This window comes from Myotis nattereri (genome assembly GCF_964212035.1).
Source record: "Myotis nattereri genome assembly, chromosome: 4".
Taxonomy (NCBI): domain Eukaryota; kingdom Metazoa; phylum Chordata; class Mammalia; order Chiroptera; family Vespertilionidae; genus Myotis; species Myotis nattereri.
The window spans coordinates 56,666,846-56,682,809 of NC_138079.1; the positions used below are offsets into that span (position 1 = coordinate 56,666,846).

Consider the following 15,964-nt stretch of genomic DNA (forward strand, 5'->3'; position numbering starts at 1 on the left):
AGGAACATGCTTCAAAATCTTGCCTAAATAACCTGTCCCCCAAAAAACTATCAGTAACACAAAATGTACCATTTTGCCACTTATCTTATGAGCCAGTTTAGGTAATAAAGAAACTAAAACAGAAATAAAGCAAAGCATAATTAATTTTAAAAATTTATAGTATATGAGAGCTATACTAAGTGATTGTCAAGAATTTATGTATGGGTATTCCTAAGAACTTTTAGGAGATAAAATACAAATTTCTCCATAAATAAGCTATTTTACGTTATCCTTTGATTCTTCACAATGTACTCCTTATTAATAAAAACCTTAGTAATAATCTTAAATCTATAAAAATATTAGTAATACATGTCATATCTACCATCTTTTTGTTTCCTGATCTTTTTTCTTATAATTATCCAATTTTTTCATTCCTCTAACATTCTGTTGTTTAAGGGTTTCTTCTGTCTCCCAAGTATTGTGAATATGGGACCATCCTTTCCATTTAATTAAATATTGGATTTCTCCTGGTTCCTTGTTTTTTTCAAATCCTGCATTTGGGTCACCATCTGCTTCAACTGCATAGATGGTTGTTGTAGCACCAGTAGCTGAAAAGCAAAGCACAATAACATTCCCTGTAATTCTGTTATAGGAATACTTCCATTCAACTCAAAAATTAAAGAATATAAATAGAAAAATATATACTCTCAAGTCAAATATCAGGGCACAGGAATTTATGTGAAGTTACATTATATGTATATAATAAAACCTCAGAATTATAGAACAGAAAAATTACCTAATTTAATCACCTCAGTATTAAAATTAGAAAAAACAAGGTGAAAACTTAGTGGCAAACCTAAGAGTATACAGCAATATACAAAAACTGTTGATTGGGAGATTGATAATTAGAAACTAAAATAACTTAAAATCATTTTTAAAAACTGCATGCCTGAAATCACTATGTCAAAGAAATATCTGCACCCCCATGTTCACTGTAGAATCATTTATAATAGCCAAGCCAAGGAAACAATCTAAGTGTCCATCCATCAACAGATGAATGGATAAAGAAAGTTTGATATATACACACACATATATATATGAATATTATCATCCATTAAAAAGGAAATCTGCCATTGTGACATGGACTTTGAGGGCATTATGCTAAGTGAAATAGGTCAGACAGAGAAAGGCAAATACTATATGCTCTCATGTACAAAAGCTTTAAAAAACAAACAAACACCGAACAACCTAGTAGAAAAAGACATTAGATTTATAGTTACCAGAGGTGGGAGGAATATGATGAAAGTGGCCAACAGGTTCAAAATTCCAGTTGTAAGATAAATAGTACTAGGATGTAATGTATAACATAATGACTATAGTCAACACTGCTATATGGTATATTTGAAAGTTACTAAGAGAGTAGATTCTTTGTTGTTTTTTTTTATTAAATTTACTGGGGTGATATTGGTCAACATGAACATATAGGTTTCGAGTGTGGGTTTTTATATTGTAAGATTTGTATATTGCACTGTGTTCCCACGGCCCAGTCAAATCTTCTCCTTTCACCATATATTAGGGTCCCCTCTGGCAAGCACCACTCTGCTGTTTGCAGTCATGAGTTTCAGTTTTATATCTCACATGAGTGAATTCATATGGTTCTTAGCCTTTTCTGACTGACTTATTTCACTTAGCATACTCTCAAGATCCATCCATGCTGTTGCAAATGGCACTATTTCATCCTTTTTTATGGCTGAGTAGTATTCCATTGTGTCTATGTACTACATCTTACTAAGAGAGCAGATTCTAAAAATTCTCACATTAGAAAAATTTTCTTTCCTTTTTTATTTATTGTATCTATGAACTATTGGATGTTACCTAAACTTATTGTGGTAATTATTTTGCAATACAGGTAAATCATTATGCTGTCCAACTTAAACTTATACAATGCTATATGTCAATTATATCTCAACTAGAGGCCTGTTGCAGAAAGATTCCTGCAAGCATAGGGCTTCCTGCAGCCGGAGCGAAGCAGCAGAGACGGGAGCGAAACCCGCCAAGGCAGGCTTCACTCCCGTCTCCGCTGCCTAGGCTCTGCTCCGTCTCCGCTGCCTCGGCTCCCTCCCTTCTCCACTGCTTTGCTCCCTTCTGCAGCACTTGGCTTCCTTCTACACTGTCTTCAGTCTTTGCTCCACGCCTGCGTATGCAAATTAACCATCATCTTTATTGGGTTAATTTGCGTATTCACTCTGATTGGCTGGTGGGCATAGCGGAGTGACACCAATTTGGATGTTTCTCTTTTATTAGTGTAGACTAGAGGCCCGGTGCATGAAATTTGTGCATGGGGGAAGAGGGATGTCACTCAGTGTGGCCTGTACCCTCTCCAGCCCAGGACCTCTCAGGGGATGTCTAACTGCCAGCAGTTGAACATCCCTCCTGCAATCCCGAACCGCTGGCTCCTAACCACTCACCTGCCTGCCATCCTGATCCCCTTAATTGATCTACCCTTGTTGGCCTGATCACCCTAACTGCTCTCCCCTGCCGACCTGATCCCTAACTGCTCTCCCCCTGCTGGCCTGATCATCCATAACCGCCTCTGCCTCGGCCCCGCCACCATGGCTTTTACCGAAGGATGTCTGGAAGGTCATATGGAAGATGTCCTGTCTAATTAGCATATTACCGTTTTATTTGATAATACAAAAAGGAGTAAAATGCATGTCAAGATAAGGAAAATTAACCTACATATTTGAAGTAAAACAAAAATACATTAAAAAAACAAAAAACAAAAACAAAAAAACTCTCACACAGCCACTTGGCCTGGAGGTCAAATCCCCCCTAGTATTAGCTACAACAATCAAGGCTTAACTACAAGACTGCGCACAAAGACGACTACGGGGTGCACCAAGAAAGCAGAACAAAATGCAGAGACAAAGAAACTGGACAAAATTGTCAATGGAAGATATAAAGTTCAGAACCACACTTTTAAGGTCTCTCAAGAACTGTCTAGAAGCTGCCGATAAACTTAATGAGATCCTCGAGAAATCTAATGAGACCCTCGATGTTGTGATAAAGAACCAACTAGAAATTAAGCATACACTGACTGAAATAAAGAATACTATACAGACTCCTGACAGCAGACCAGAGGAGCACAAGAATCAAGTCAAAGATTTGATATGCGAAGAAGCAAAAAACACCCAACTGGAAAAGCAAAATGAAAAAAGAATCCGAAAATACGAAGATAGTGTAAGGAGCCTCTGGGACAACTTCAAGCGTACCAACATCAGAATTATAGGGGTGACAGAAGATGAGAGATAGCAAGATATTGAAAACCTATTTGAAGAAATAATGACAGAAAACTTCCCCCACCTGATGAAAGAAATAGACTTACAGGTCCAAGAAGCGCAGAGAACCCCAAACAAAAGGAATCCAAAGAGGACCACACCAAGACACATCATAATTAAAATGCCAAGAGCAAAAGACAAAGAGAGAATCTTAAAAGCAGCAAGAGAAAGAAACTCAGTTACCTACAAGGGAATACCCATATGACTGTCAGCTGATTTCTCAACAGAAACTTTGTAGGCCAGAAGGGAATGGCAAGAAATATTCAAAGTGATGAATACCAAGAACCTACAACCAAGATTACTTTATCCAGCAAAGCTATCATTCAGAATTGAAGGTCAGATAAAGAGCTTCACAGATAAGGAAAAGCTAAAGGAGTTCATCACCACCAAACCAGGATTATATGAAATGCTGAAAGGTATCCTTTAAGAAGAGGAAGAGGAGGAAAAAGGTAAAGATACAAATTATGAACAACAAATACGCCTCTAACAACAAGTGAATCTAAGAATCAAGTGAATAAATAATCTGATGAACAGAATGAACTGGTGATTATAATAGAATCAGGGACATAGAAAGGGAATGGACTGACTATTCTTGGGGGGAAAAGGGGTGTGGGAGATGCGGGAAGAGACTGGACAAAAATCGTGCACCTATGGATGAGGACAGTGGGTGGGGAGTGAGGGCGGAGGGTGGGGTGGGAACTGGGAGGAGGGGAGTTATGGGGGGGAAAAAGAGGAACAAATGTAATAATCTGAACAATAAAGATTTCATTAAAAAAAAAAAAACTCTCCAAAAACAGAACAAAAAATAAAAAAACCAAACTCTGAAATCAAAAGCACCTAAATAACTATTATTTAGGCATGGCAACAGAAAAACTCAAATACACAGGTTAAAAATTTTGTATTTATCTGAAATACATGAACTGAGATTAAATACCTAGTTGTTGGGAAGAAAATACTCAAGCGATGCAAAGTATATTTTACAGCAAATAAGTAAAACAGAAGAAAATCTACAATCTTTGCTTTCAAAATTAAAAAACCTTCAAGAAATATTTTATTTAATCTAGTAATATTATTGAAACCACCCAACAGTAAATGTGTTTTGTTTTTAAATACCTCCTTTTCTCCCAATCCGACAATCCATAAATCGTTCTATTGTTTCGAATTCCTCTTCCTCGGGTTGAGGAACATCCTCTCCACAGACTTCAAGGAGGTCATCAGAATCTGTTTTCATTTCTTCATCTTCCTTATAGCTCACATTGACAGTTGCTTGGCGACGAGAACTTCTTTTATCATTATCATAATCTTCATCATCGTCGTCCTCAGATGAATCAATCTGTCTCTTTTTTTGTCCAAGAATCTTCTTTCCATTTTTTGACTTAGATCTAGGAAAGACCAGGGAGAGAGAGGTGTTTTATAGAAACAATGTCATAAAACCAGAATTGAGAAACTATATACAAAAAGAATAAATACCTTCTATAACCAACAATTTTCAGCAAATCGAGAACATACTTACCTATTTTGAGGTTTTCTACTTTTAACTTTGTTTTTTGGTTCATAATCAGATTCCGTTTCATCACAACTGCTTTTATCTCCTTCTTCTTCAGATTCTGAATCTGAACCAGATTGAGATGGAGATCCTGATGCAGACATCTGCCAATCTTCACTGTATGTAAAATATATAAAATACATTTATTTATATTTACATCTTATTGCAAATTTTATCTCATAAAATACAAAAATAATAAAATAAATTGTATTCTAAATATTAAAAATATTGTTGCTTTCATGCATACTAAAAACACTTGTGTCTGTAGAAAAAGAAAAACATTCTAGAAAATATTTGTCATAGATTTCTCCCATAACTCCAGGGTTTTGTTAATCATTTACTTTATACGTCAATGAATGGCCATACATAAATATTAGTTTGACTATCACTATGGATGAAAACAGTATACTAATTTTAAGAAACACAGGGATTAATTTTTAAAATATTGTATAATGATTATACTTACCCACTTAAAAACAAAAATTCAAATCTCTTACAATTATCTGGAGATAGTGAATTTAAAAATATACCCTTCAAAACTGATTTTAAAAAATAGTACATGTTCATCAAAAAACTTAAAACAGAGTATGGGAAAATATATTTTTGAAAAATCAGCCCATCTTAACCTTTAATTATTACCTTCATTACTATTTTTAGTCTAATTCCAATCAACATGTACAAATAAAATAGTGGATGCACATTTTAATATTCTGCCATAATATAAATTCTGAATAAAAGATTTACACTGAGTTCTACATAAGAACTGTCTCACAGTCACTGCTTCTACTCCATTGCTCTGAATCTCTTGTACTAATGACTATGTTAATGGTTACATAAGCAAGTACATATGATAAGATCTGCTTTATAATAAAAACATAATAGAGAAACAAATTCTTTTTTATCTTGAAATCTTTTCAGAGTTTATACATTAGCAGTAACAAGTCGCAGAATATATGAAAAGTCTCCATTTTATATTTTTATAATATAAATTATGATTTTTATATCCAAGCAAGTCTATTAATCATCCAACATTACTCTTTTTAAAATATGTATATTTTATTGATTTTTACAAAGAGGAAGGGAGATAGAGTTAGAAACATTTATGAGAGTGAAACATTGATGGGCTACCTCCTGCACGCCCCCTACTGGGGATCGAGCCAGCAAGCAAGGTACATGGCCTTGACCAGAATTGAACCTGGGACCCTTCAGTCCACAGGCTGATGCTCTATCCACTGAGTCAAAGCAGTTACGGCCCGACATTACTCTTATTTTCAGCTTGCACCTATGCTGAGTTTAGAAATTACGAACTGGATAAGAGTTACATATCTGATGAGACACAATAGTTGAAAATGAACTTAGTAAAGTAGAAGACAGATCTGGGAAAATTAGCCAGATTGTAGCACAGAAATAAAAAGATATAAAACATGATATAGTAAGATTCATGGAAGATAGAATAGATGATCCAATAAATATATACAACGGATATGATCCAAGACAAATTTACATCTATTAATAGTAGTACTAGAGAGAGAAAATATCTAGACATAATGACTGAATTTTCAGAAACTAATAAAAGATATGCATCTTCATATTAAAGATGCATAAGATTAGATGCAAAAGCAGAGTAACAGATTCAAAGCTAGATATATCAAAGTGAAAATGCAAAATATCAAAGAAAATTGAAAAGGAGACAATAGAAAAATGCTTTCGAAAAAAATGAGGAAAAAAACTCAGACCATCTAAATATCTGAATTGAGAATCTGAAGTACTTCTAATACTTTAAGAAATTACAGTGAGTTCCTAAATGAGTTCTACAAAGTAAATTTCATATGCAGATGAATAGTAAGAATAACTGTTAACATAAATTAACAGAATAACCCCAAATCCATCATCAGTTGATCCTTTACACCCTTATACTGAAGTTAAGATTATCTGACATTATCAATAAGCAGATATTTTGAAGTTTAAAAATATATAAGGGAGAGGAGTTATAGGAGATAAACAATTAGCACAAAAAACTTAAGTCATCACAGAAAGATAAATGTTAAGAATTAATGGTTTAACCCAGCCGGCATGGCTAGGTAGTTGAGCGTTGACCTATGAACCAGGAGGTCATGGTTTGCTTCCCAGTCAGGGAACATGCCCAGATTGGGGTTTCAATCCCCAGTGGGGGGTGTGCAGGAGGCGGCTGATCAATGACTCTCTCTTATCAATGATGTTTCTATCTCTCCCTCTCCATTCCTCTCTGAAATCAGTAAAAATATATTTAAAAAATAATTAATGGTTTAAATTAACCTAATCAAATGTCATGAATCAATAGTTTACAAAAGTCCATTTTTGGTAACAATTTCTAATAAAGGAAGAAATAGAATTTTCTTGATATGAGAGCAAGTAATTAATTGCACAAAATCACATACTCTTTATGCTTTTTCCTTTTGACCTCACTCGATGTGTCATCAGAATCTTCACTGCTAGAGGAATCCTGTAGGAAAAAAAAATAATCAAAGTTAATGTTATTAATGATTGCAATTTAACCATCACATCAAATTTTTGCTTGTTATATTATTTAAAGTTCACTTTGCTAATAACAGTAAATATAAAACCTCTTTTCCCATGTTGTTATGTTTATACCATTAGCACATAAAGTGATCAATAACATTTTTATTTAAATTTATAACATAGCCAGTGAAATTAGGTAAACATTATGTCAGCATTTTGTACAAAATTTTAAAATCTGTCATCTGTTACATATAAGGGAGCTCCCTCAACAGAAACTTTACAGACATAAAATATTCAAAATGATGAAAAGCAAGGACCTACAAATAAGATTACTCAACTCAGCAAAGCTATCATTTAACATGAAAGGAGAAAGGAAGCTGAAGGAGTTTATCACCACCAAACCAGCATTATAAGAAATGTTAAAGGAACTTCTTTAAGGAGTTAAAAAAATGATGAAAACTACAAATAAAATGGCAGTCACCACATACGTATAAATAATTACTTTAAATGGAATGAATTAAATGCTCCAATCAAAAGACAGGGCAGCTGAATGGAGAAGAAAATAAGACAACAATTTGGCAACATGCACAAGAGACCCACTTCAGATTGAAAGACACACACACAAACTGAATATAAAGAGATGAAAAAGCTATTTTATGCAAAAGGAAATGAAAAGAAGCTGGAGCAGCTATATTTGTATCAGACAAAATAGACTTAAAAATAAAGGCTATAATGCCCCGCTGGTGTGGCTCAATGGTTGAGCATTGACTCATGAACCAGGAGATTCAGTTCAATTCCTGGTCAAGGCATATGCCTGGGTTGCAGGCTTGATCTCCAGTAGGGGGCATGCAGGAGGCACCGGATCAAACATCACCATTGATGTTTCTGTCTCTCTCTCCCTTCCTCTCTCTGAAATCAATAAAAACAAAAAAAGAACATTGCATATAAAATACTGAAGATAAGTACCCATCGATAGACAACTGAATAATGATGTGGTACATATATAAAATGGAATAGTACTCTAACATGAAAAAGAATGAAATCTGACTATTTGCAACAACATGGATGGACCTAGAGGGTATTATGCTAAGTGAAATAAGTCAGATAAAGACAAATACCACATAATTCCACTCAAATGTGGAATTTAAAAAAAAAGTGAATAAAAACAGAAATAAACTTATAGATACAGAGAATAAACTTATAGTTGCCACATGGGAGGAAGGTTAGAGGGTTGAGAGGAAAAGGTGAAGGGATTAAGTAGTACAAATTGGCAGTTGTAAGAGTTACAGAGATGTAAATTACAGCACAGGGAATATAGTCAATAATCTTAATATATAAAGAGGCAATATGCAAATTAGGCCAGGATACCCTATCACAGGGGTCCTCAAACTTTTTAAACAGGGGGCCAGTTCACTGTCCCTCAGACCGTTGGAGGGCCAGACTATAGTTTAAAAAAAAAACTATGAACAAATTCCTATGCACACTGCACATATCTTATTTTGAAGTAAAAATATAAAACGGGAACAAATACAATACTTGTATTTGCATGTGGCCCACGGGCCATAGATTGAGGACCCCTGCCTTATCGGGACAACTGGTCGAAGGTGAGGCCCGGAGCAGAGAAAGGGGATCCTGCCCCAGCCAGTGCAGCAGCTCCGGCGGCCCAGAGCGGACACAGGCAGAGGAGAGAGGGGGACCTGGGGGAGAAGTCAGGGACGGTCCAGCCTGACTTCCTAGGTGGCCCGTGAGGTGCCTCCTCACACAGCGGGTGGCGGGGCACTTCCTAGCGCGATTGGGCCTCTAGTACTGTAATAACTATGTATGGTGCCAGGTAGGTATTAGACTTAGGGGAGAGGGGATCACTTCGTAAGTTATATAAATGTCTAACCACTATGATGTACACCTGACAGAATATAATACTGAATGTCAACTGTAATTGAAAAAATGAAATCTATCAACTCTGGAGACCATTATTATTGCCTAGTATGACCTCAATAAAGAATCTTAACTGTTGGTATGTCAAATTTTAATGTTTTTCTTCCCTATTAGGCTCACATGCACATAGGAACTATGTGCATTTATAGCTGCAGCCTATTCTTTTAAAAATATGTTGAGAATTTTATTAATATTCTGTATAAATATGATTTAAACAGTATATTATTTCTTCATTCATATATGTGTAAACACATACATATGTGTATTTTCCTGGTATTCACATTTAGCTTATTTCTAGTTTTGCTTTGATGAGCAAATGCACACCAATTTCCATTTCTTATTTTGGATTAATCCTTAAAAGTACAATTATTAGGTAAAATCTCTATTTCAAGACTCTTGATACACATATTTAAATGATCTCTTATCCTTTAAAAACACTTATTATTTCTAATAATCTCTTAAGTATCTTCCTACTTAAATAATTAGGCATCATATCTACTTTTAAAATATTAGCTTTCATAATGAAAACTCACCTCTTCTGATCCACTATTAGATGAAACTTGTTGTTGTTGTTGCTGCTGGTGCTGCTGCTGCTGCTGCTGCTGCTTCTTGAGCATTGCGGATCTCTGAACAGCCAGAATACTAGGGCTGGATTTCCAAAACTATAATAGAAATATGGACCAGTAAAGGATAAAGTTTTGAAAAAAACTGAAAAGAGGTTATTTTATTGAAAAGCACTACCAACATTTTCACTGCCTCCAAATAATAAAGACTACCTTCCTTACTCACATGTAATATAATATTAGTGCAATCTAATAAAGATAAAATGTTGACCTTTAGTTACATATAAATATTTATGCAAGTTTCATAGACAATGTTCTTTTGTGTTACAAGTTAACTTTCAGAAACAAAGTGATAATATGAGACACCAGTGTTACTCCAAGTATGGCTGCTTATTTTTTCTAATTGGTATGAAGTAAACATGAAGAGCTTAAGTCAGAATGCAAATCAGCTACATTACTAAGAATTTTTTTTTTCTCCTGACAATATTTTCTCCATGAAGAAAGCTATGTGTTTATTTATATTCTGGTCCAAGCATCTTATGAATGGTACTCTGGTCCAAGCATCTTAGGATTGGATCTCTAAGTAATACTACATATGCTATTATGAAGTGTAGACAAGTTTTATTAAGTCTTGTAGTAGCTTTTACAAACAGAATATCCCTTAGTTTATTCTATCAGGTATCTTCAAGGAAGCAGAGTTCTCCTGCTACTAGCAATAAAGTATCTCCATGAAGATCCTGAAAGTAGAGATCAGACACTGTAAAAGTTAACAAAAAGATCTCACAGTCTTTAATATTTATCTGTTGGACACTAAACATGAAACTCAATGTCTGCCTCACAAAGAAGAATAGGTTTGGTGTGTGTTTATTTTGTATTTGATGTTTTATAGTTACAGATTCTCTTCCAAGCCAATTATTCCACAGATATTAAACCATAAGTGAAAATCACTGAAAGTAAATTTTAATTAAAATTAATGTTTATAAAAGCTAGATAAAGAATGCTATAAATTGTCTGGCTAGTGTAGCTTAGTGGTTGAGTGTCAACCCATGAAGCAAGAGGTCCCCAGATCAATTCCTGGTCAGACCATGTTTTCCAGTCAGGTTTTATGCCCCAACTTGTGGCTCAATCCCCAGTGGGGAGGAAGGCATGCAGGAGGCAGCCAATCGATGTTTCTCTCTCAGATGTTTCTATTTCTCCATCCCTCTCCCTTCTTCTCTCTCTAAAATCAATAAAAAGATGTTTTTTAAAAAAGAGAATCAATGTTATAAATCTTCCTTCATTGGATACTTTATTACCTCAGCTCCATCAACTTTTGGTGGTTTTGCTTGAACTTTGTTCTCTCCAGAAGTGTCTGACTCAGACTCTGACTGACTGCCCGATTCAGATCCAGAGTCAGAGTCACTGCTACCTGACTGGCTACTGCTTCCATCACTACTGCTTCCAGAACTGGAACCAGATCCAGAGCCCGAAGCTGACCCAGAATCATCATCCGACTGGCTGCAATATGAAAATGAACAGATTTCAAACAAAATTCATTAGGAATTTAATCTTTCTTAAAAAGTCACCAGAAAGCTGCAAATCATTAAACTTTGTTTATTTCCAACTTTCTATGGCCAAATAGAAAAAGGAAATAAGGTTAATTATAGTAATAACTGACATGGTTAATAGATTTTATACAATTTGGGCCAAAACGTAAGTAATCAGATCACAATCTTCCTCCAAGATAATGAACATATTCTACCAAGTACAGAATCCTGGGCTACAAACTTGGAAAGTTTAAGCCACAAGAATATTCTTAAGAGGTTATCTGGCTATAGTAAAATATTAAGTAGAACTTGTGAAGAAAAGGTTAAAAAAATGTGTTGAAAATTCTCATGGTAACAGGTGGAAGTTTATTTGTAGTTTCTACTTGTTTTCAAGTTTATATCTATGTTTTATCATTTTAGGAAAATGTGATTTATTATAACTAGGCTAATATAAAATACAAGGTACTAAGAAGTAAAATCAGTAATTGTTCCTCTGAGAAAATCGACTGTCATGATTCCACAGTAATAATCTAAAATAACAGCAAATTCTCACAATCTTTCCTAACCTCTATACACACAAACGTGAAAGCAATTAATCGTTCATTGAGAAACTATCAATTTCCCCATTACTAATTTTCAGTTCAGGGAAGCCTAGATATAGTCTGAACTAAACAATTGAATATATAAATTATTATTATCCCCAAGGCCATTTGTTCATGTGGCATTCACATTTGAATTATTGAAAATTACAGAATGAAATTTTTGACACACAGCCAGCCTTTGATGTAATTTCATCTGACTTTATAAGCAACAATAGGTAATGTCATCTATATAAAGAAAAACTCATGCTTCAAGTCTTCTGTTGTAATTTTCAGAAAAACCACCAGATGGAAGTATTACCCTATGAAAATAGATTTCATTAAAACAAATTACTTCCTAAAAGTAATTCTCCTTTCCAAGAGCAAGGAGTTAATAGTTTCTACATGGAAACAGTGACATAAAAGTTTGCAAGAAAATTTTTTATTTCAAACGTGAGATATAAATTAAAATGTTTAAAATGCAAATATATACAGATTTTTTTCAATGGAAATATAGAAATAAACAAAAATTTGGTTCCTAAGAGCTATGGATATAAAAATCATTTTTGTGACAATTTCTATCCTCTGATCACATGGTTCTGAAGTCTAAAAACAGAACACTGCCTTTTAATTAAGTAAAACAACAACAACAAAAAACCTATCCCTTAAAAAAGGGGGGGGGGGGAGCATATGTAATACTTTCAATAAATATTTATAAAACAAAAAAACCCACAAAAAATATTATCCCTATTTTACTTGAGTCCCTTGAGAGAAGTTTTAGCAAGAACATTAGAGAAGATATTTTTCCTTACATACAATTTCATTCTACTGTGACCTGATAGGTAAGAGACGTCTACTTATTCAATAAACTTAACTGAGAACAACCATGTTAGGCACTGGAAAGATGGAGATGAGACAGTCCTTTAGAGAACTTCATAAGCCTGGTATGGACAGATGGTTATGTCAATCAATAAATACCATTCTGTGCTATATTTAAGATAATGTATCCAGGTATAAAGGGAGCACTGATGACACAACCAAGTTTGGTACAGTAATATCATAACATTTAGAAGAAAGCATAGTCGAACTAATTCTTTAGGAAAGAATACGCAAAAGGGATTTCACTTTAATTGTTTATAAGCTTCTTGAGGGTACTGTTTATTTTTCCAGAGTACCTACCATAGTACCTTTTACAGGTGGCTACTCAACAAATACTTGGAAAAGTAAACAAATTATTTAATCTGGGGGTGAGGGGCCCATCATAGGCCTGTATCTTAGTCATATCTTGACAGTCCTTCAAGATGAATAGGGAGTAACATTCCTTATTATTAGGCAAGACATGGTTCTGGCTGGAGATAAAAGTAAACAGCCTGAATCTAGGCTACTCTAGTGGCATAGGTTTATTATTAGAATGTTTCTACCTTAGATATTAGAAGTATAAAGTATTTATTTACTTTGTTTAGTTATTCTTAGTAGGGTTAAGAACAAGATTTCTTTATAATTCTTTTTGTCCTTTAGGAATACTCCCTCATATAATCATATTATTGTCATAAAGTCAGCTGAAAAAAATCTAATTCTGTATGGCCAATTGATTTAATTAGGGTCATTTGCTTTTTATTCATTTGGATTTATTATTTACTTGGACTGAACCTGAGAGCTGCAAAACTTATAGTCCAAGTCCAGCTTCCATCCTATCTCCTCTATACTATGCCCACTCTCCCCATTTAGTAATTATTTTTAAAACTTATTTCCCCCCTTTTTTAACATAAGCAAATTATGAATAAGAATGTTTATATCCCCTTTCATAAACAATCAGATTTATACTGTGTGTGTGTACGTGTGTGTATGTACACACACACATACACACACACAGAGAGAAAGAGAGAGAGAGAGAGAGAGAGAGAGAGAGAGAGAATGAATAACAGGAAAATTCAGCAAAAATTTAAAAATTAGTGAATCTGTGCAAAAGGTATATAAAAAACATTCTTGCAAAGAACTTTTATGCATAGATGCAAAACTCATGAACATAGACAATAGTGTGGAGAAGGCCTGGCGTGGAGGAGGTCAATGGGGGAAAAAAGGAGACATCTTTAATACTTTTCACAACAGAGATTAATTTTTAAAAATACTTGGTACCATTCTTGCAACTTTTCTGAAATTAAAAATTAATTCAAAATAAAAATGTCAATAAAACAAAAACATTTCCAATACCACAAGCTTTTGTCATTAAGTGAAATCTCATTTGCTGATAACGGATACAAAATGAGAAAATTTAAAAGCCACAAAAGTCAAATGATTATGAGGTTGGTAAACATTCGGTAGTATGCTATTATACAGTCAGTCAATAAAATGGCCAAAACACAGGTGAAGTATAAAAACTACACAAGCTTTTCCTAAAGTGACATGGAAAAGTAGAAATATTAAGAAAGTGAAACTGAAAACCAATGGTATATAACAGCTGCCTTAGAAACTGCTAGTTGCCTAACTCAGCGTATCATCTTTTCCTTAATAACAGAAATACTACTGTTATGGTCACCCAGTATAAAACAATGTATAGCACAAACTCCCTGCAGTGACTGCTAATAACTCAAGTTCAAATAAGATATTAAGCAGAAATGTTGAGTTGTACTTATCCCAGAAACTGTTCAGTAGGGGCTGACTAAAGTAGGCAGTAGATACTCCCGTTTTTGCCCTTCTGATTTGCCTTCAAAACTTTCAGAACTCTTAAAACTTTCGGCTGACAGAAGAAAAGATGGGGAAAGTGCTCAACGTTTATATCTGCACGGGTTCGAATAGTACAGAGGCCAGTATCTTTTTCCAGTATTTGGAGGGTTATTATAAGCCAATGTTGTTAATAATTTGAGTGACCAGAAAAATTACTATTCTGTTCAATAAGACATGTAATCCATTTTAAAACTGTTTTTTCAAGTTAAATTTTTAGGTGCTTTATAAGTGCAACTATCGTCAATTATTTACTTCCTTGTGAGTTCTATGTAATTAAAATGTTATGATTCAGTATCTATGAAGTAGATTGGAGCAATGCTTTTCAAACTCTAAACCAATATCAAGATAACCCCATCCCTCTCCAATTTTTTAACTGCATATGCCTAGGCCCAATCCCATAATCTGTGTTGAAGCCAAGCACAGTGAATCTGTGCAAAAGGTATATAAAACACATTGAGGGTTCCAATGGCTTACCTTTGTTCTTAGGATAAAATGACTAAAATCGGACTTCTGCCTACCTCTCCAATTTCATCTTAAAACCACTCCCCTATCTCTATTCTGCACCATAGCCTCACTTACTTCTTTCAGCTCTTTAGTTTGCTATGCCTTCTCACCTCATAGCCTTGGTATAAAACAATTCTCCATACCTGGAAAGCTTGTTAATCCTCCTTCCCTGGTACTCCTTCTCTACTCAGCCTTCAGTTCTAAAATTTAGCTTTCCTAGACCTCTGCCCCCAGATTATATAAGACAACTCAGGATTGCTGGTACTTAGTACGCACTTAACATAAACTAGTAGGGGGTGTTTTACTAAATAACTGTATCTCTTATTTTCTAGCACAGTGGTTCTCAACCTTCTGGCCCTTTAAATACAGTTCCTCATGTTGTGACCCAACCATAAAATTATTTTCGTTGCTACTTCATAACTGTAATGTTGCTACTGTTATGAATTGTAATGTAAATATCTGATATGCAGGATGGTCTTAGGCGACCCCTGTGAAAGGGTCGTTCGACCGCCAAAGGGCTCACAACCCACAGGTTGAGAACCGCTGCACTTTACCTGACAAACTCTGAAAATATACATATTTGTAAATTAATTACTGCTACTACTTCCTCTTTGCTTTTTATTCAAAAACACCATAGCTTAAGTTTTTTCATATAATACTAGAGGCCCAGTGCACGAAATTCATGCGGGGGGGGGGGGCAATCCGGGATCCCTCAGGGGATGTCCGGCTGCCTCTCACAATCCAGGACCTCTGGCTCCTAACCGCTTGCCTG

General features: G+C 34.8%; 1 protein-coding gene across 1 annotated transcript in view; it reads right to left on the minus strand.

Moving 5' to 3' along the window:
- The window catches only part of CHD1 (chromodomain helicase DNA binding protein 1), a 77,001-nt gene that overhangs the window by 43,645 nt on the left and 17,392 nt on the right, over nt 1-15,964 (minus strand). The window contains exons 3-8 of the mRNA XM_081090173.1: nt 11,156-11,357; nt 9,831-9,959; nt 7,281-7,345; nt 4,831-4,980; nt 4,431-4,699; nt 362-587 (exon numbers count right to left, since the gene is read on the minus strand). Of these exons, the coding sequence (XP_080946299.1) occupies nt 362-587; nt 4,431-4,699; nt 4,831-4,980; nt 7,281-7,345; nt 9,831-9,959; nt 11,156-11,357 (1,041 nt within the window). The remainder of the gene's footprint in view (nt 1-361; nt 588-4,430; nt 4,700-4,830; nt 4,981-7,280; nt 7,346-9,830; nt 9,960-11,155; nt 11,358-15,964) is intronic.